The 21843-nt window shown below is 43.2% G+C and overlaps 1 protein-coding gene across 1 annotated transcript in view; it reads left to right on the top strand.

Annotated features, from left to right (window-relative positions):
* LOC139402657 (ephrin type-A receptor 6-like) overlaps positions 1-21843 on the top strand; it is a 244584-nt gene that overhangs the window by 66707 nt on the left and 156034 nt on the right. Inside the window, exons 3-5 of the mRNA XM_071146549.1 lie at positions 17699-17827; positions 17986-18204; positions 18487-18802. Coding sequence (XP_071002650.1) covers positions 17699-17827; positions 17986-18204; positions 18487-18802 — 664 coding nt within the window. The remainder of the gene's footprint in view (positions 1-17698; positions 17828-17985; positions 18205-18486; positions 18803-21843) is intronic.

Here is a 21843-nt window from a genome sequence, read left to right as displayed (position 1 = left end):
TAGCGTGTGAATTGACTATTAGGATAGGATAGCCTGAACCTGTGAAAGTTGGTTTGGTGTCTCTAGCTTGGACGGTTCAAGAGTTTGTGTTGGTTGATTATTTTATGCTAATTTATGCACATTTATATAATTATAGTTGATATAAGTGTTTAAGAATTTGAAGTTATGTTAGACTGAATATAAGAAGTTGGTTTGGTGTCTGGCTTGAATTGTTCAATAGTTACTGTTGGTTGGTTATTTTATGCTAATTTATGCACATTTGTATATTTATAGTTGAAAAAAGTTTGTAAGAATTTTAAGTTATAATAGCCTGAACATGTTGAAGTTAGTTTGGTGTCTCCAGCTTGAACAGTTCAACAGTTACTGTTAGTGAATTATTGAATTCTAATTTATGCTAATTTATATAGTTATAGTTGATTAAGTTCTTAAAGAATTTGATGTTAGGATAACCTGAATCTTTTAAAGTTGGGCTTATAGCTTAATTGGCCAAGGAGTAAGACCATTTTAAATAGCTACCACTGTATTATTGTGGTTCTAATTCAAATCCATGTTAATTTATGCACATTTCAAAATGTTCTAATTTAAAAATTATAAATATGATCAAAAGTCTGAATACAAACTATCTATACTGAACAAATATATAAATGCAACATGCAACAATTTCAAAGAATTTACTGTGCAATAAATAAATTAGACTCTAATCTATGGATTTCACATGACTGGGAATACAGATGTGCATCTGTTGGTCACAGATACCTTTAAACAAGTAGGGGCGTGGATCAGAAACAGTCAGTATCTGCTGTGATCACCATTTGCCTCATGCAGCACGACTCATCTTCTTCGCATAGAGTTGATCAGGCTGTTGATTGTGGCCTATGGAATGTTTTCCCACTCCTCTTCAATGGTTGTGCGAAGTTGCTGGATATTGTCGGGAACTGGAACACGCTGTTGTATACATCGATCCAGAGCATCCCAAACATGCTCATGAGTGACATGTCTGGTGAGTATGCAGGCCCTGGAAGAACTGGAACATTTTCAGCTTCCAGGAATTGTGTACAGATCCTTGCGACATGGGACTGTGCATTATCATGCTGAAACATGAGACGATGGCTGCGGATGAATGGCACGACAATGGGCCTCAGCATCTCATCACATTGCCTTCAAATTTCCATCGATAAAATGCAGTTATGTTCTTTGTCCATAGCTTATACCTGCCCATACCATAACCTCACTGCCTCCATTGGGCACTCTGTTCACAACGTTGACATCAGCAAACCGCTCACCCACATGACGCCATACACGTGGTCTGCGATTGCGAGGCCAGTTGAACGTATTGCCAAATTCTCTAAAACGAGGTTGGAGGCAGCTTATGGTAGAGAAATTAACGTTCAATTCTCTAGCAACAGCTCTGGTGGACATTCCTGCAGTCAGGATGCCAATTGCTCGTTCCCTCTAAACTCTGTGGCAGTGTGTTGTTTGACAAAACTGCACATTTTAGAGTAGCCTTTTATTGTCCCCAGCACAAAAAAAAAGTGCACCTGTGTAATGATCATGCTGTTTAATTAGTTTCTTGTCAAGTGGATGGATTATCTTTGCAAAGGAGAAATGCTCACTAACCTGGATGTAAACAAATTTGTGAAAAACATTTCTGTGAAATAAGCTTTTTTTTTGCATATGTAAAATTTCTGGGATCTTTTATTTCAGCTCATGAAACATGGGACCAACATTTTACATGTTGCGTTTATATATTCGTTCAGTGTAAGTTGGGTCAGTCTGAATATCTCAACATTAGTTTGGCGTTGATAGCTTGTGCAGTGGCGAATCCAAATACTTACCATTAATATTTAAAATGTGTGGATTAAAGATGTCTTACACTTAAGTAAATTGGAGAAGATTAAATATACCCTATGGGGTTCTTCTGACAAATTCTACAGAATGTGGGAACCTTTCTTTACCTATGTAGAGACACTCTAATGTCCCTCTACTCTACAGTAAACTGCATACCTAAGCTTTGTATTTAAATGATTTACCTTTGTTTGTGTGTTTAGTATTAGTCTGTCTTACTATTATAATTTTTCTATTCGTTTTGAAGACTAGCCATGTTTTATTTTGTATTTAGGATTTTTTTTGTGTTTAGTTTGTTGTTCCTAATGTATGTTTTGTTACGAAAGTATTACTTAAGTACTTTATATTTTCCTATGGGCTAATACATTCCTACCTGATTTAAAAAAGCATATTCGAATGTATAAAAACACATGCGCAATATACTGTATTTCAAACATTGTTTATTGTAACTGTGAAAGAAACTGCCAATAAAAAGAGTTGGGGGAAAAAATGGTTATAGTTCAAAAAGTATAAATGTTATAAAAATGATCAATTCAAGCAGTCTAAGGTGGGTCAATCTAAACATCTCAACCTTGGTTTGGCTTAAATCTCAACCTTGATAACTTAAATGGTGATAACTTAAATACACGCCCAAATGACCACATTTTCCCCATGTATGTCTATGGCACTTTTATTGCCAGAGAGCCTATTTAAATAATTGTTGTAGTACAAAAATGATTAATAATATACCAAATATATTCTCAAACAATATAAGTTGGTGTAGTATGTGCATTTGGAAGCTGGTTACGTGTTAATAGCTTATGTCGTTTAAACGCTAGAGTTAGCGGAAGAAATCAAATAATAATAATATGACTATGTCAGAAATCTAGATGTGTGCATTGCTTTGCATGCACACCTAACAAGCAGATAAAGTGTTAAAAAGTGTGTTCCATAATTAAAAGGGTCGATGTTAGTTCATCCAAGTGAGTGTTGATATTCAGACTGATTAGAAGCAGACAAGTTGCATGTTAATGCAACCGCACGGTGAGGAAGATGAATGATCAGCCTCCAGGCCTGACCTAGCCAAAACAGAAAAACAGAGGGACGAGTAGAAAAAAATAAGTATGAAGGAAGGTTAGAGGGCTGCCTGGAGGTCTGTAGGGCTGGGCCTGAGGGAGAAACATGCCTCTTAAACCTGCCTGGGGTGAGGTTAATAACTGAGAGGGATATAGTGATAGAGAGTCAGTTCAGAGCCCAGTAGCTGTCATTTAAAGCAGAGATTACTCCACATAGGTGGTGTTGTTTTGATAGAAATCAATCTATTACAGCAGAGCAGACGTCGTGCATTACCACACACACACACACACACACACACACACACACACACACACACAGACAGAGAGACACACACACAGACAAATACACACACCCACACAGACATGCACACACGTACACCTCCCAGCCATTCTGAAGTGTGATGCTCAACTTTCCATCAACTCCTTTCAGTCCTCTGCCAAACTGTGAAGTGCTGAGCCAACTCTCCTGTGACCAGGCTACAGTCTCTCAGTCTGTCAGTCTCTCAGCTAACAATGTCTTTGGAGGATCAAAGAGACCTAAAAGTAGTGGCTATGTGGATTGAGGAGTGTGCATATGTGTGTGTACATGTTTTACTATACTCAAGAACCAGAAACCAGTAAACCAACAACAATTCAGAGAAGTGAGAACATTTTGCCGGTCCTCCCTTGTAAAAAGGCTATTTTAGACTTCAGGTTAGGGCTAGAATTGGGGTTAGGGGTTAAGGTTAGGTTGAGGGTTTAGGGTTAGGGAAAATAGGATTGTGAATGGGAATCAATTGTTGGTTCCCAAAAATTCCTCACAAGTATAAGACGTGTGCGTGTGCGTGTGCGTGTGTGCGTGTGCGTGTGTGCGTGTGTGTGTGTGTGTGTGTGTGTGTGTGTGTGTGTGTGTGTGTGTGCATTCAAACAAACGTTAACAAACTAAGACTAAAGACATAAAGGAAGAAATGCTGTCAGATGTGGATCCACTTTAATGCAGTGATCATGAATTCCAGAGACTGCCAGGTTTTTTCTAATAACTTTTAGAGTCCTTCATACTACATAAAATACTAAATAGTCTAGAGAGAAGGGCTTGTAAGAACGAACATCGGTGTTATTTATCTTGTGGGTCACAAGAAAGTTATAAAATCTAAGGGCCTTTAACTTTTACAGTATAACCATCAGTTTATACCCTGATAGCAATGGACGTTTACAAATGTACTGAAAGGGGATGAGCTTTGAGAAGACACCGGGCTTTAGGATAGTAAATCTGTCTATTCACTGCTAGCCCTCTCACCCTCTCCTCAGCCAGCCAACATGTGTATTATATCCCAGGCAGCCTGTGGAATGTAATGGTTAATTTAACTAACAGATGGTGAGGGTAGGCAACATCACCTCCGCCTCCGTATGTGCTTGGTCCCCTCCTGTACTGTTGACACAACGATGGTAGGCCTGATCACCGACGATGATGAGACATCCTACAGGGAAGAGGTCAGTGACCTGTTTGGGATAGGGGGTGGTATTTTCATGTCCGGATGAAAAGCGTTCCCAAAGTAAACTGCCTGCTACTCAGGCCCAGAAGCTAGGATATGCATATAAATGTTAGATTTGGATAGGAAACACTCTAAAGTTTCTCAAACTGTTACAACTATGTCTGTGAGTATAACATAACTTATTTGGCAGGCGAAACCCCGAGGACAAACCATCCAGGATTTTTTATTTGTTGAGGTGACTGTGTTTTCAATTGCTTTTCTATGGGAATCTAGATTTCTGAGGCATCTGGTTGCAGTTCCTAGCGCTTCCACTAGATGTCAACAGTCTTTAGAAATTGGTTGATGTTTTTCTTTTGAGTAATGAAGAAGTATGGCTGTTCAGAATGAGTGTCGAGTCTGTTATGTTTTGGGCGCGCGACCTAGCGCTCGCTCCACTTTCATTTTATCCGCTATTCAACACGGTTTATTCCGTCTTAAATTTGATTGATTATTTACGTTTTAAAATACCTGAAGTTGTATTAGGAAAGTTGTTTGAAATGTTTGGACCAAGATTACAGGTAATTTATTAGATAATGTGTAGTCATGTTGGGCGAGTTGGAACCGGTGTTTTTCTGAATCAAATGCGCCAAATAAATTGACATTTTGGGGATATAACGACGGAATTAATCGAACAAAATGACCATTTGTGATGTTTATGGGACATATTGGAGTCCCAACAGAAGAAGATATTCAAAGGTAAGGCATGAATTATATAGTTATTTCTGAGTTTTGTGTCGCGCTTGGCGGGTTGAAATATGATTGTCGTGTTTGTTTGATGGTGTGCTGTCCTCAGATAATAGCATGGTTTGCTTTCACCGTAAAGCCTTTTTGAAATCTGACACAGTGGCTGGATTAACAAGAAGTTCAGCTGTATTTTGGTGTATTGCACTTGTGATTTTATGAAAGTTAAATAATTCTAATAATTTATTTAGAATTTTGAGCTCTGCAATTTCACCGGATGTTGGTCGAAACGTTCCGCTAGCGGAACCCCTAGCCGTAAAAGTAAGACCAAGGAGCTGATCGTGGACTACAGGAGATGGGGAAGCTAGCACGCCCTCATCCACATTGACGGGGCTGCAGTGGAGGGGGTCGAGAGCTTCAAGTTCCTCTGTGTCCAAATCAGTAAGAACTTAAAATGGTCCACACCCACGTGCGCAGTCGTGAAGAAGGCCCGACAGCAGCCCTTCCCTCTCAGTAGTTTGAAAATGTTTGGTATGGGCCCTAAAATTATCAACAAGTTTTACAGCTGTACAATTGAGTGCATCTTGACTGGCTGCATCACCACCTGGTATGGTAACACCACCACCCTCGATCACATGGTCGCAACAGAGGGACAGCCCAGTACTGGGACAGCCCAGTACATCACTGGGGCAGAGTTCCTTGCCATCCAGGACCTCTATATCAGGCGGTGTGAAAGGAAAGGCTGTAAAAATTGTTAAAGACTCCAACCACCCAAGCAATAGACTGTTCTCTCTGCTTTGGCACATCAAACAGTATTGGTGCATCTCCTGTAGTCCAGTTGAGAAATGACAACAGTTTTACGGGTGCCCAACCATTTGTGCTATTATGTGGGATTTTTTTGGTCGTTATTTGTATCTTATTTTGTACGTAATAATGTTTCTGCAACCATATCTTACGGCAAAAAAAGAGCTTCTGGATATCAGGTCAGCGATCACTCACCTCAGATTAGACTAAGATTTTTTCTACAACAAAGACGACGCACAAGACATTCTCCAAACACCCCACAGGACCGACATCCCCGTTATTTGCAAGAGGAAGCAGCACAGGTACAGAGGACAAAGAGCCGGATACCTCGTCAGGACCCGGAGAAGACGACAGGGAAAGCTGACGTTACCGTCAATACTACTTGCCAACGTGCAGTCATTGGACAATAAATTAGACGAGGTACGATCACGAATATCCTACCAACGGGACATCAAAAACTGTAATATCCTATGCTTCAAAGAATCGTGGCTGAATGACGACATGGATATTCAGCTAGCGGGATATACGCTGCACCGGCAAGATTTAACAGCACAGCAGTAAGACGAGGGGCGGCGGTCTGTGCATATTTGTAAACAACAGCTGGTACACGAAATCTAAGGAAGTCTCTAGATTTTGCTCACCTGAAGTATATTGTGATAAATTGCAGGCCACACTACTTGCCTAGAGAGTTTTCAGCTATACTTTTTTTGTGGCTCTTTATATACCACCACAGACAGATGCTGGCACTAAGACTGCACTCAGTCAGCTGTATAAGGAAATAAGCAAACAGGAAACCTCTCACCCAGAGGCGGCGCTCCTAGTGGCCTGAGATTTTAATGCAGCGAAACTTAAATCAGTTCTACCAAATTTCCATCAACATGTTAAATGTGCAACCAGAGGGAAAACAATTCTAGATCACCTGTACTCCACACACAGACACCTTCAAAGCTCTCCCTCGCCCTCCATTTGGTAAATCCGACCACAACTCTATCCCCCTGATTCCTGCTTACAAGCAAAGATTAAAGCAGGAAGCACCAGTGACTCGGTCTATAAAAAAGTGGTCAGATGAAGCAGATGCTAAACTACAGGACTGTTTTGCTATCACAGACTGGAACATGTTCCGGGATTCTTCCGATGGCATTGAGGAGTACACCACATCAGTCACTGGCTTTATCAATAAGTGCATTGAAGACGTCGTCCCCACAGTGACTGTACGTACATAACCCAACCAGAAGCCATGGATTACAGGCAACATTCACACTGAGCTAAAGGGTAGAGCTGCCGCTTTCAAGGTGCGGGACTCTAACCCGGAAGCTTACAAGAAATCCTGCTATGCCCTGCGACGAACCATCAAACAAGCGTCAATACAGGGCTAAGATTGAATCATACTACACCGGCTCCGACGCTCGTCTTATGTGGCAGGGCTTGCAAACTATTACAGACTGCAAAGGGAAGCACAGCCACGAGCTGCCCAGTGACACGAGCCTACCAGACGAGCTAAATCACTTCTATGCTCGCTTCGAGGCAAGCAACACTGACACATGCATGAGAGCATCAGCTGTTCCAGACGACTGTGTGATCACGCTCTCCGTAGCCGACGTGAGTAAGATCTTTAAACAGGTCAACATACACAAGGCTGCGGGGCCAGACGGATTACCAGGACGTGTGCTCCGGGCATGTGCTGACCAACTGGCAGGTGTCTTCACTGACATTTTCAACATGTCCCTGATTGAGTCTGTAATACCAACATGTTTCAAGCAGACCACCATATTCCCTGTGCCCAAGAACACAAAGGCAACCTGCCTAAATGACTACAGACCCGTAGCACTCACGTCCGTAGCCATGAAGCGCTTTGAAAGGTTGGTAATGGCTCACATCAACACCATTATCCCAGAAACTCTAGACCCACTCCAATTTGCATACTGCCCAAACAGATCCACAGATAATGCAATCTCTATTGCACTCCACACTGCCCTTTCCCACCTGGACAAAAGAAACACCTATGTGAGAATGCTATTCATTGACTACAGCTCTAATGCATTACAAGTTATATCTGTTTAACTACTTTTTAACCAAGTTATAGACTGTTTTCTCTGATACCGCATGGCAAGCGGTACCGGAGCACCAATTCTAGGACCAAAAGGCTCTTCAACTGCTTCTACCCCCAAGCAATTAGACTGCTGAACAATTCATAAAAATTGCCACCAGACAATTTACATTGACCCCCCTCTTGTACACTGCTGCTACTCGCTGTTTGTTTGTTACCTATGCATAGTCACTTCACCCCACCTACATGTACGGATTACCTCAACTAGCCCGTACCCCTGCACACTGACTTGGTAAAGGTGCCCCCTGTATAGAGCCTCGTTATTGTTATTCTTATTGTGTTACTTTGTAGTATAACTTTTTATTTTAGTCTACTAGGTAAATATTTTCTTCTTCTTGAACTGCACTGTTGGTTAAGGGCTTGTAAGTAAGCATTTCACGGTAAAGTCTACACTTGTTGTATTTGGCCATTTTCCATTCTCTGTGCCAGAGTCAGGTGAAGAGTGCAGTTAAAAGTAACTATCTCTCTAGTCCCACTGAGCTCCAGTCAGTCCCACTGAGTAGTTCTCTCGAGTCCCAGTCAGACCTACCGTAGTTCTCTCTAGTCCCAGTCAGACCTACAGTAGTTCTCTCTAGTCCCAGTCAGACCTATAGTAGTTATCTCTAGTCCCAGTCAGACCTACAGTAGTTCTCTCTAGTCCCACTGAGCCCCAGTCAGACCTACAGTAGTTCTCTCTAGTCCCAGTCAGACCTACAGTAGTTCTCTCTAGTCCCAGTCAGACCTATAGTGGTTCTCTCTAGTCCCAGCCAGACCTACAGTAGTTCTCTCTAGTCCATCTGAGCCCCAGTCAGACCTATAGTAGTTCCCTCTAGTCCCAGTCAGACCTGTAGTAGTTCTCTCTAGTCCCACTGAGTCCCAGTCAGACCTATAGTAGTTCTCTCTAGTTCCACTGAGCCCCAGTCAGACCTATAGTAGTTCTCTCTAGTCCCACTGAGTCCCAGTCAGACCTACAGTAGTTCTCTCTAGTTCCACTGAGCCCCAGTCAGACCTATAGTAGTTCTCTCTAGTCCCAGTCAGACCTATAGTAGTTCTCTCTAGTCCCAGTCAGACCTATAGTAGTTATCTCGAGTCCCAGTCAGACCTACAGTAGTTCTCTCTAGTCCCACTGAGCCCCAGTCAGACCTATAGTAGTTCTCTCTAGTCCCAGTCAGACCTACAGTAATTCTCTCTAATCCCACTGAGCCCCAGTCAGACCTACAGTAGTTCTCTCGAGTCCCAGTCGTTCTCTCTAGTCACCGTCAGACCTACAGTAGTTCTCTCTAGTCCCACTGATCCCCAGTCAGACCTATAGTAGTTCTCTCTAGTCCCAGTCAGACCTACAGTAGTTCTCTCGAGTCCCAGTCAGACCTATAGTAATTCTCTCTAGTCCCAGTCAGACCTATAGTAGTTCTCTCTAGTCCCAGTCAGACCTATAGTAGTTCTCTCTAGTCTCAGTCAGACCTACAGTAGTTCTCTATAGTCCAAGTCAGACATATAGTAGTTCTCTATAGTCCCACTGAGCCCCAGTCAGACCTACAGTAGTTCTCTCTAGTCCCACTGAGCCCCATTCATACCTACAGTAGTTCTCTCTAGTCCCAGTCAGACCTACAGTAGTTCTCTCTAGTCCCACTGAGCCCCATTCATACCTACAGTAGTTCTCTCTAGTCCCACTGAGCCCCAGTCAGACCTACACTACAGTGTCTTTAAAAGCAGTAGTTCATCCCTGGGGCATTAGGCTGGAAGAAGGCTGTAAAAGACTGACTCTCTTCAGTGAGTGGCTGGAATGGGGCTTAATCTCACAAAGAAATCAATACTCCAGTCTTCACGAAATAAAGTGTTCAATTATGTATGTTAAGACTTGCTTTAGGGCCTGATCTTTTCTCTGCTTTTCGGACACATAAAATGCATAACCTAAGAGTATCATTTTGCTTAATTTGAGAGGGAGAAAACCATACCTAAGAGATAAACTAAACATTCTTCAACATTTACTAAGACCTTAGAGACTTACAGTGCCTTCGGAAAGTATTCAGACCCCTTTACTTTTTCCATATTTTGTTACTTTACAGCCTTATTCTAAAATCGATTAAATAAATAAAACATCTTCAGCTATCTACCCACACTACCCCATAATGACAAAGCAAAATCAGATTTTTTGATATTTTTGCAAATATATTAAATAGAAAAAACAGAAATACCTTATTTACATAAGTATTCAGACCCTTTGCTATGAGACCCAACATTGAGCTCAGTTGCATCCTGTTTCCATTGATCACCCTTGAGATGTTTCTACATCTTGATTGGAGTCCACCTGTGGTAAATTCAATTGATTGGACATGATTTGTCAAGGCACACACCTGTCTATATAAGGTCCCACAGTTGACAGTGCATGTCAGAGCCAAAACCAAGCAATGAGGTTGAAGGAATTGTCTTTGGAGCTCTGAGACAGGATTGTGTCGAGGCACAGATCTGAGGAAGGGCACCAAAAAAATTCTGCATTATTGAAGGTCCCCAAGAACACAGTGGCCTCCATCATTCTTAAATGGAAGAAGTTTGGAACCACCAAGACTCTTCCTAGAGCTGGCCGCCCGGCCAAACTGAGCAATCAGGGAGAAGGGCCTTGGTCAGGGAAGTGACCAAGAACCCGATTGTCACTCTGACAGAGTTCTAGAGTTCCTCTGTGGAGATGGGAGAACCTTCCAGTAGGACAAGCATCTCTGCAGCGCTCCACCAATCAGGCCTTTATGGTAGAGTGGCCAAATGGAAGCCTCTCCTCAGTAAAAGCCACATGACAGCCTGCTTGGGGTTTGCCAAAGGCACCTAAAGACTCTCAGACCATGAGAAACAAGATTCTCTGGTCTGATGAAACTAAGATTTAACTCTTTGGCCTGAATGCCAAGCGTCACATCTGGAGGAAACCTGGCACCATCCCTAGGGTGAAGCATGGTGGTGGCAGTATCATGCTGTTGGGGTGTTTTTCAGAGAAAAATATGAATAGATCCTTGATCAAAACCTGCTCCAGAGCACTCAGGACATCAGACTGGGGCGAAGATTCACCTTCCAACAGGACAACGTCCCTAAGCACATAGCCAAGACAATACAGGAGTGGCTTCGGGACAAGTCTCTGAATGTCCTTGAGTGGCCTAGCCAGAGCCCAGACGAACCTGATCAAGACCTGAAGAGACCTGAAAATAGACGTGCAGCAACGCTCCCCATCCAATTCTGACAGAGCTTGACAGGATCTGCAGAGAAGAATGGGAGAAAGTCCCCAAATACAGGTGCACTAAGATTGTGGCTTCATACCGAAGAAGACACACAGCTGAAATCACTGCCAAAGATGCTTCAACAAAGTACTGAGTAAAGGGTCTGAATAGTTATTTAAATGTAATATTTGAGTTTTACACTTTTTATAAATGAGCAAAAATGTCTAAAAACCTTTCTTTTAATCTGCAATTATGGGATATTGTGTGTAGACTGATGAATACATTCCGAAGGCACTAGCCAGAGTGACCTCTTTCTTAGTTTTTGAACACTTTCTCTTTTTGTATTTTTCAGACTGTATATGGACTGAGATGGACTGATATGATTGTGATGTGTTTTAAAGATGTGTGCAGGGCACAGAGATGGTTCAGAAGGAGGATGGATTCCTTCAGATTTTCTGTTTCGGGTATTATTTTACTGTTCCACCTCAGTGTATAGGCTCTCTATAGTAATCTCTCTCCACACCGTTTCCTGCTGTAAACAAATCACTCTCCTTTCCTCTTTCTCTCTCATATTTTCTCTCCCTCTTTCTCTTTCTCTGGTCTGTCTGGCACAAGGTCTTTTAGATTCATCCCTCACAGGTTACTGTGTCCGCAGGGGTCCTGTCTTTAGCGCTGTCACCGTTTATCACACACACACACACACACACACACACACACACACACCAGCAGACCGCTGAATACCCACATAGTTCTTGGATCTCTTTGATGGGATTTGACACCCACCCCCTGCCTCCCTGTCTTCCCCTTTACCTGCCATCTTTCTCTCGCTCTCTCGCTCTCACTCCCTAGGTCTCTACCTCTCCCTCTCTATCGATCTCCCTCCCTCGGCCAGTGGACACATCACACCATCGCTTTGGTTTCATCATCGTTGTGTTGATTTTAGCCAGAGCATTAGGTGTTTTCACAGATCTAACAGGTATTGAATCAGCCTGTGTTTTGATAGCTAATTGGATCCATGTTATAGTCTGTCTGCCTCAAGGTTGACACAAAACCCGGCCGTGCTCAGGCCCTTGTTGAGGGTTATGTCTCATAACACAGCTACACAGCCCAATTTCCTGGAACTACACACTCCATTACAGATGCAATTTTTCTCTGTCTCCCCTCTCTCAGCTGAAAAGAGCTCTGAGCTGTCCACTCCCAAACACAGCTCCCCGGCCTGACAAAATCAAGTTTTATCACCCAGAAACAGGGAAATAAACGTAGCTTGTTTGAAGTTTCAAGTGAACATTCCCCCCGACTGGGTCCAGTCACAGTGTTGAGATACTGAACTGAGTCTCTGAGGTGTCAGGGTTGAGTGTGGAGGGCCACACAGGACCTCTTAGAGCAAAGCTCTGTGTGTGGAAGGGCTGCACTATGAGAGACAGGGGCCCCATAGAGGGCTGTGCAGGGGCCACTGGGACCTGATGCTTCCTTCAAATCAGCTTTGGGGTGACTGAGAGATGGCAGGGGTACCACCCAGAGGACAGACAGGATGAAGCACACATACACACACACTCACTTATACCACAGGCCTCAGCATCATTCGGTCCCTGTTACACTATCCCCCATCAATGTGTAACCAGTCACACACACACACACACACACACTGGTGTCTCTGTAGAGAGTCCTATTCTAAGACCACCCCAGGGTGTCTATCTCTGGCCTTACAGAGACTAACTCTCTCAAGCTCCTTTAGTTTCTCTAAGCTGGAGAGAGGGAGTTTATGTAAGTCTTTAAAGAGATACCTTTGTGGGATGAGGAGGCCTTGTGAAGTAGGTTGCTGATACAGGAGTCTACTGATAAGGTTACACCGACATTTACAGTACCTTCAGAAAGTATTCAGACCCCTTTTGACATCTTACCACATTTTGTTGTGTTACAGCTTGAATTTAAAATTGATTAAATTCAGATTTTACACATTTTTTATAAAAAAATCAAACGCTGTATTATCTTGAGTCAATAAGTATTCAAACCCTTTGCTATGGCAAGCCTAAATAAGTTCAGGAGTAAAAATGTACTTAACAAGTCACATAATAAGTTGCATGGACTCTTTGTGCAATAATAGTGTTTAACATGATTTTTGAATGACTACATCATCTCTGTACCCCACACACACAATTATCTATAAGTTCCCACTGTCGAGCAGTGAATTTAAAACACCTTTTCAACCACAAAGACCAGAGAGTTTTTCCAATGCCTCGCAAAGAAGGGCACCTATTGGTACAGTAGATGGGTAAAACATTAAAAAGCAGACATTGAATATCCCTTTGAGCATGATGAAGTTATTCATTACACTTTGGATGGTATATCAATACACCCAGTCAAATCGAATCAAGTGTTATTTGTCACATACACGTGTTTAGCAGATGTTATTGCGGTTGTAGAGAAATGCTTCGCTTCATCCAAATATCTCAAATTTGGACTCATCAGACCAAAGGACAATTTTCCACTGGTCTAATGTCCATTGCTTGTGTTTCTTGGCCCAAGCAAGTCTCTTCTTCTTATTGGTGTCCTTTAGTAGCTGTTTCTTTGCAGCAATTTGACCATGAAGGCCTGATTCATGTAGTCTCCCCTGAACAGTTGATGTTGAGATGTGTCTGTTACTTGAACTCTGTGAAGCATTTATTTGGGATGCAATTTCTGAGGATGGTAACTCTAATGAACTTATCCTCTGCAGCAGAGGTAACTCTGGGTCTTCCTTTCTTCTGGCGGTCCTCATGAGAGCCAGTTTCAACATAGCGTTTGATCGTTTTTACAACTGCACTTGAAGAAACTTTCAAAGTCCTTGAAATATTCCATATTGACTGACCTTCATGTCTTAAGGTAATGATGGACTGTCATTTCTCTTTGCTTATTTGAGCTGTTCTTCTTGCCATAATATGGACTTGTTTTTTTACCAAATAGGGCTGTCTTCTGTATACCACCCCTACCTTGTCACAACACAACTGATTGTCTCAAACGCATTAAGAAGGAAAGAAATTCCACAAATTAACGTTTAACAAGGCACACCTGATAATTGAAACACATTCCAGGTGACTACCTCATGAAGCTGGTTGAGAGAATGCCAAGAGTGTGCAAAGCTGTCATCAAGGCAAAGGGTGGCTACTTTGAAAAATATATATTTGGATTTGTTTAACACTTTTTGGGTTACTACATAATTCCATACAGTATGTGTTATTTCATAGTTTTGATGATTCATAGTTATTCTACAATGTAGAAAATAATACAAATAAAGAAAAACCCTGGAATGAGTAGGTGTGTCCAAACTTTTGACTGGTACTGTATATAAATGAGATATTTCTGTTTTAGATTTTCAATGAATGTGAAAAAAGTCTAAAAACATGTTTTCACTTTCTCATTGTGAGGAACAAAATGCATTGAATACCTTTCGAATTCAGGCTGTAACACAACAAATTGTGGAATAAGGGGTATGAATACTTTCTGAAGGCACTGTAGCTACTGTACCTGTTCGGGTGTTGTAATGATCACCCACTAAACAACTGGCCAGGATATAAAGCATTTTCATACCTGACTGTGGCAGTGTAGGAAAACTCCAATGCATGATCTAGAAGTGTGTCACAGCTTTTATGCTTACTGACGATCTCTTTATTTCATTTAATACATTTAGATGGGTTAAGTGCAAAGACATGTCAGTCCATTTGTATCACTGGTGTAATTCTAGTTGTGAAATAATATTTGATATTTTGACACCTGTATGTACAATCTGGCGTACACAAACGGAGAGAGTTGTAGATGGGTGGGTGTGTTGGGATCCTTTCAGAATTCACAGCAAAACAATACAACATGAAGCATATTAGGAAATATAATACTTAATCAAAATCAATTTGTTTTAATTACATTATTATTACTGTGAAACCTTGAGGGAGAAATAGATTAAAATGTGTTGTCTTTTAGATTGAATTAAAACATGTCATTAAAAGGATAATGAGTCTGTATAACTAACCATCAGGATGTGATTACGGTTCTCCTGTTGGTAGGTAGTGTTTAGATAAGTACAAAACTACTTATTATCACTGAAATAATTGGCTCAAATTAGCATCTTCTTTCCCCAACTTTCCATAGTCTGTTTGCTAATAAAGAGCTTCTGTTCTTCCCACTTATTAATTAGACTGGTAGAAACGTCAGAGGAGGGGAGGGAGGAAAGAGGTGGAGAGGGGGAAAGGAAAGGGAGAAGAGAGGTGGGGTGACAGAGTGAGTGAGTCGGGGAGAGAAGGAGGGGGGGGTTCTTCTCTATACTTGGTACGGTTGTGTTTTTAATTTTTAGACATTAGACACTTTTGTGGATTTTGTTGGTTGAGGAGACAGGGCTGGGAGTGACAATATACCTATTCCTTGCAAATACTTCTTATTTTAATGCAACACTGTCACGCACTGAATTTAGATATCTCTGTTTTTCTATATATTTTGGTTAGGTCAGGGTGTGACTAGGATGGGTACTCTAGTTTTTGTATGTCTATGGGTTTTTGTATGTCTATGTTGGCCTGATATGGTTCCCAATCAGAGACAGCTGTTTATTGTTGTCTCTGATTGGGGATCATATTTAGGTAGCCATTTCCCACATTTGTGTGGTGGGATCTTGACTATGTTTAGTTGCCTGTCTGCACTAATTTGTATAGCTTTTAGTTTGTTGTGTTTGTTAAGTGTTTCATTCATTAAAAGAGAATGTACGCATACAACGCTGCGCCTTGGTCTCATGCATACGACAATCGTGACAAACACTTTTGAGTAAGATGAACTGCCCAAGGACAAAGGGTATGTGGAGGTCAAAGTGCATACAGAGGTCAGAGTCATATTGTTGATTGATGTGTCTAGACTGAAGGGCAGCTATTGTGTTGTTGTTGAGCTGATTTAAAACCATTTTCCTCAGCAGGTAATTTGATTCTGGGAGCTTGGTGTTAGATGATCCATGGTCACTCTACAGCTGTCACACTGTGTGCATGTCAGTGTAATAGAGGGTAGAGCCAGAGGTCAGGGCTAAACACCTCCAATAGACTTCTATTCCAAAAACACAGAGGCAGGTGGCCTGCTGACCTCATGAAGCACTTACAGGGCTGTCACCCTTGTCACATGACCTGGGAGTCACAGAGGTGGGGTACAGGTGGTTAGTGATGGGTTCAACTGAGGTTTGAATTGTTTAGTAACGGTCCTGTTCCTCTCTCTTATTTTGTAATGTTGAGCTGCTTTTAGCGATATCACTAGATGACCAAAAGTATGTGTACACCTTCTCGTCGAACATCTCATTCCAATATCATGGGCATTAATATGGAGTTGGTCCCCCCCTTTGATGCTATAACAACCTCCACTCTTCTAGGAAAGCTTTCCACGAGATGTTGGAACATTGCTGCGGGGACTTGCTTCCATTCAGCCACAAGAGAATTAGTGAGGTTGTGCGTTGATGTTGGCCGATTAGGCCTGGCTCGCTGTCAGCGTTCCACTTCATCCCAAAGGTTTTCCATTGGGTTGAGGTTAGGGCTTTGTGCAGGCCAATCAAGTTCTTTCACACCGATGTTGACAAACCATTTCTGTATGGTACTCGCTTTGTGCACAGGTGCTTTGTTATTTTGAAACAGGATAGGGCTAGGATAGGGCCTTGGCATTGTATGTTGTAGTGTTAAGATTTCCATTCACTGGAACTAAGGGGCCTAGCCCAAACCATGAAAAACAACCCAAGACCATTATTCCTCATCCACCAAACTTTACAGTTGGTACTATGCATTCGGGCAGGTAGTGTTCTCCTGGCATCCGTCAAACCCAGATTCGTCCGTCGGACTGCCAGATGGTGAAGCGTGATTCATCACTCATCACTCAGAAAATGTATTCCTACTGCTCCAGAGTCCAATGGTGGCGAGCTTTACACCACTCCAGCCGACGCTTGGCACTGCGCATGGTGATCTTAGGCATGTGTGCGGCTGCTTGGGCCATGGAAACACACAAACAGTTCTTGTGCTGACGTTGCTTCCAGAGGCAGTTTGGAACTCGGTAGTGAGTGTTGCAACCGAGGACAGACGATTTTTACGCGCTACACGCTTTATCACTCGGTGGTCCTGTTCTGTGAGCTTGTGTGGCCTACCACTTCACGACTGAGCCGTTGTTGCTCCTAGACGTTTCCACTTCACAGTAACAGCACTTGACTGGGTGAGCTCTAGCAGGGCAGAAATTTGACGAACTGACTTGTTGTAAAGGTGGCATCCTATGACGGTGCCACGTTGAAAGTCGCTGTGCTCTTCAGAGATGCCATTCCACTGCCAATGTTAGTCTATGTAGATTGTATAGCTTGGTGCTCAATTTTATTCACCTGTCAGCAACGGGTTTGGCTGAAATAGCCAAATCCACTGATTTAAAGGGGTCTCCACATGCTTTTGTATATACTGTATAGTGTATCAATAGTACTTTAGCAGCTCACTAACAGTCCTTTTTTTTGTTTTCTTCCTCACCTCTCTTCCTCCTCCTCTCCAGTGGGATGCTATAACAGAGATGGATGAACACAACCGTCCCATCCATACCTTCCAGGTGTGTCACGTGATGGAACCCAACCAGAACAACTGGCTACGCTCCAATTGGATCTTCCGTCAGGCAGCACAGAAGGTGTGTAGGGGTTCTGAGCATGGGTTGGAACATGGTGCTGATAACACCTGGGTTGCAGGTTCAGTTCCCGCATGGGCCACATATTAACCAACTGCATTTCCTGTAAGTGGCTTTGAATAAAACATTAGCTACTTTACTTTGTTTATTATTTTTGCAAGGTGTACGTGGAGCTGCGGTTCACTCTGAGAGACTGTAACTCCATCCCCTGGGTATCTGGGACCTGCAAGGAGACCTTCAACCTTTTCTACTATGAGACAGACGAGTCCCACGGGGTCAAGTTCAAACCCGCCCAGTACACCAAGATCGACACCATTGCAGCCGACGAGAGCTTCACCCAGATGGACCTGGGAGACCGCATTCTGAAGCTCAACACTGAGGTCCATCACCTCAATTAACTCAATTCAATAATATGTGACTTATAGCCTGGGTGCCAGTCTTTTTCTGCCCTCTTGCCGACTCCTATTGTTTGGCATGGTAATTCCATAAGGAGTTGGCAAGAGAGCAGAAACAGAATGCTGCCCATGTTATTTGATTTATCCCACAAGGGACAATTGTTTAGGCACTGCGTACTAGGGACATGTTGTTGTGAAATGCATGTGAGCATCCATTTAATAAAGTTCAATTCAGTTAGCTTTATTGATCCACAATGTTTTCTATAGGTTCGGGAAGTGGGTCCTATCTCCAGGAAGGGTTTCTACCTGGCGTTCCAGGACATTGGGGCATGCATCGCCCTGGTCTCAGTCAGGGTGTACTATAAGAAGTGTCCCTTCACCCTGAGGAACCTGGCCTCCTTCCCTGACACCGTGCCCCGGGTCGACTCCTCCTCCCTGGTGGAGGTCAGGGGAGTGTGTGTGGAGCATGCCGAGGAGAGGGACACTCCCAAACTGTACTGCGGCGCCGACGGTGACTGGCTGGTACCTTTGGGGAAGTGTGTCTGTAGCCTGGGCTATGAAGAGATGGACGGGGCATGTCTCGGTGAGTCACATGACTTCTGTTCTGACTGGATCTGTCCACCTTTCTCTACTCTCTCTCCCCGCACTTTCATTCTCTCTCTCCATTTCAGTAGTCCCTCACCCCCTCTCTTTCCATGTACTTACAGTATATCTTTGTATTAATCTGAATCATCTCCTGAAGCTGTATGATATGAATACAGCCTAGCAGTAAACATGAGGTTTGATAGAGAATCAGTATTTGGGTCGTTCCACGAAATTAGTCCCTTTTGCGTCCTTTTGATATTTTAAGTATTAATTGTGCACCAATATGGAATTTTAAAAGCCTGTTATATTAAATGAAGTGCCCTTTAATGTAGGAATTCAATAAATCATATTTTTAATATGAATTAATTATTTTAATCTACTTTATCCCCACATTTCTCAAAGTTTCACCATCACTGTAAAGCACTAGTTATTTTTTTGCTTTGACAAAGTTATTTCTGAATATAATTTTTAATTTTGAATGTGATTAGGGATTAATTTAATTGTCTGATTAGTCTGTCCCTTATTTTACGTTCAACCCTGTTATGTGAACTGAACTCTCGTTTGAATATGGTGAAACTATTCCTTTTAAAATATTTTTCAAAAGCAACACTGAACATCTAATAGTCAAATCATAGCGTAAAAGCAGGTGAGCTGGTTCTATTCTTGCTGGCCATTTGCTGGTGTTTACTGTTGGAAAACTGAGTGGGTCAAGCAGAACATATCAACCATGTTACCCATAGATAGACAGGCCAAAATAGTTTTATCTATTTAACTATTTCTATATTTTTTTTCATTCAATTGCACATCCCTGTTGCACACAACAAGCTTCCATTCCCCCGGCACAGGGGAATTTATGGCTGAGTTAAGATGAAATCTGTCAACCATGTTACGGTCAACCCTGTTACTTTATTTGGCACTTAATAGTCATTTTTTTATTTAACCTCTTGAGATGGGAAAACATGTTTTGTTATTAAGTTTAACACATGCTTTTTATGACAGAATGTTAAAATTAGGTGAAATCAAACTTTTTTTTGGACCAAGTTGCACTTCTCAAAAGGCACCGAATTGGTGGAATGACCCATCTGTAGGCTACATATCACCAGTCCTGGCCTGCAGGGGGGATTATTTATGGATTATGTACGGGCCAAGGTGTCTGACTACACAATGAAGAGTGTCAGGTGTTTCAACCACAGCTGCTTTATTCACTGACCTGGATCCAGATAGGTCTCTTTCTCCCTCATCTTTTCTCCCTCCCTCCCATCCCATTTCTCTCTCTAAATCTCACCTCCCTCACCCCTCCTTCCTTCCCTTCCTCACCCCCTCTCCATCCCTCTCTTTTATTTGTCATTCTGCAGTATAGGTGCAGTGCAGATAGGCAGAGCTCCATGCATCTTCACAAAGCCAGATGTCATCCCCTATCCTTCATTATCTACCTCCTGTCATCCCTCCTTCATCCCTTCTTCTCTCCTGTCTCCTCTCCTCCTCATCTCCTTCTTTGTAGCAGCCCTCCCACTCTGCCATTCAGATGAGATGTAATGTGAGGGGCTCTGGCTGTGTGGTGCTGATTGTTAACTGAAGCTGCAGCTGGATCTGTGGACCAGTAAGGGAGAGAGGATGTGTGTGTGATATGAGAGAGGCTGTGTTTGTATGTGTGGTAGGGGATATGATGTATTTGTGGTAGGGCAGAGGCAGTGAAATATAACAACACAGATAAAGAGTGTTTGTGATATGCGCACCACAAATGTAACCACCGGTGCTGGGCCCAAAAAATGATATGCTGCTCCTGTGGTTTTCTTTCTTTGCACATAAGAGCATTAGTGTATTATACAAACACTATGTTTGGGAATTTGTGGATAGAGAGTGAGGGGTGCTCTCCTTTTCGAGACAGCTCTACCTCCAGCTGTCACCAGTGTTAAGAATCTGTCTGTAGTTTCAGCCTGCTGTCTGGCCATGCTGCTGTCTGTCTGTTGCCATGCTGCTGTCTGTCTGTGCTGATGTCATTGGTCATGCTGCTGTCTGTGGTTATGCTGCTGTCTGTGATCGAGCTGCTGTCTTTCGGTGCTCACGCTGCTGTCAGTGGTCATGCTGATGTCTGTCAGTGCTGCTGTCTGTCAGTGCTGCTGTCTGTCAGTGCTGCTGTCTGTCAGTGCTGCTGTCTGTCAGTGCTGCTGTCCATGGTTATGCTGCTGTCTGTCAGTGCTGATATCAGTGGCCATAATGCTGTCCATGGTTATGCTGCTGTCTGTCAGTGCTGATATCAGTGGCCATAATGCTGTCCATGGTTATACTGCTTGTCAGTGGCCATGCTGCTGTCAGTCAGTGGCCATGCTGCTGTCTGTCAGTGGCCATGCTGCTGTCTGTCAGTGGCCATGCTGCTGTCTGTCAGTGGCCATGCTGCTGTCTGTCAGTGGCCATGCTGCTGTCTGTCAGTGGCCATGCTGCTGTCTGTCAGTGGCCATGCTGCTGACTGTCTGTGACCATGCTGCTGACTGTCCGTGGCCATGCTGCTGACTGTCCGTGGCCATGCTGCTGACTGTCAGTGGCCATGCTGCTGACTGTCCGTGGCCATGCTGCTGACTGTCCGTGGCCATGCTGCTGACTGTCCGTGGCCATGCTGCTGACTGTTCGTGGCCATGCTGCTGACTGTTCGTGGCCATGCTGCTGACTGTTCGTGGCCATGCTGCTGACTGTTCGTGGCCATGCTGCTGTCTGTCTGTGGCCATGCTGCTGACTGTCTGTGGCCATGCTGCTGACTGTCTGTGGCCATGCTGCTGACTGTCTGTGGCCATGCTGCTGACTGTCTGTGGCCATGCTGCTGACTGTCTGTGGCCATGCTGCTGACTGTCTGTGGCCATGCTGCTGACTGTCTGTGGCCATGCTGCTGTCTGTCTGTGGCCATGCTGCTGACTGTCTGTGGCCATGCTGCTGACTGTCTGTGGCCATGCTGCTGACTGTCTGTGGCCATGCTGCTGACTGTCTGTGGCCATGCTGCTGTCTGTCTGTGGCCATGCTGCTGCTCTGTGGTTATGCTGCTGTCTG

Source organism: Oncorhynchus clarkii, chromosome 3, assembly GCF_045791955.1.
Source record: "Oncorhynchus clarkii lewisi isolate Uvic-CL-2024 chromosome 3, UVic_Ocla_1.0, whole genome shotgun sequence".
NCBI lineage: Eukaryota > Metazoa > Chordata > Actinopteri > Salmoniformes > Salmonidae > Oncorhynchus > Oncorhynchus clarkii.
This window is presented reverse-complemented; position numbering and strand designations above follow the sequence as displayed.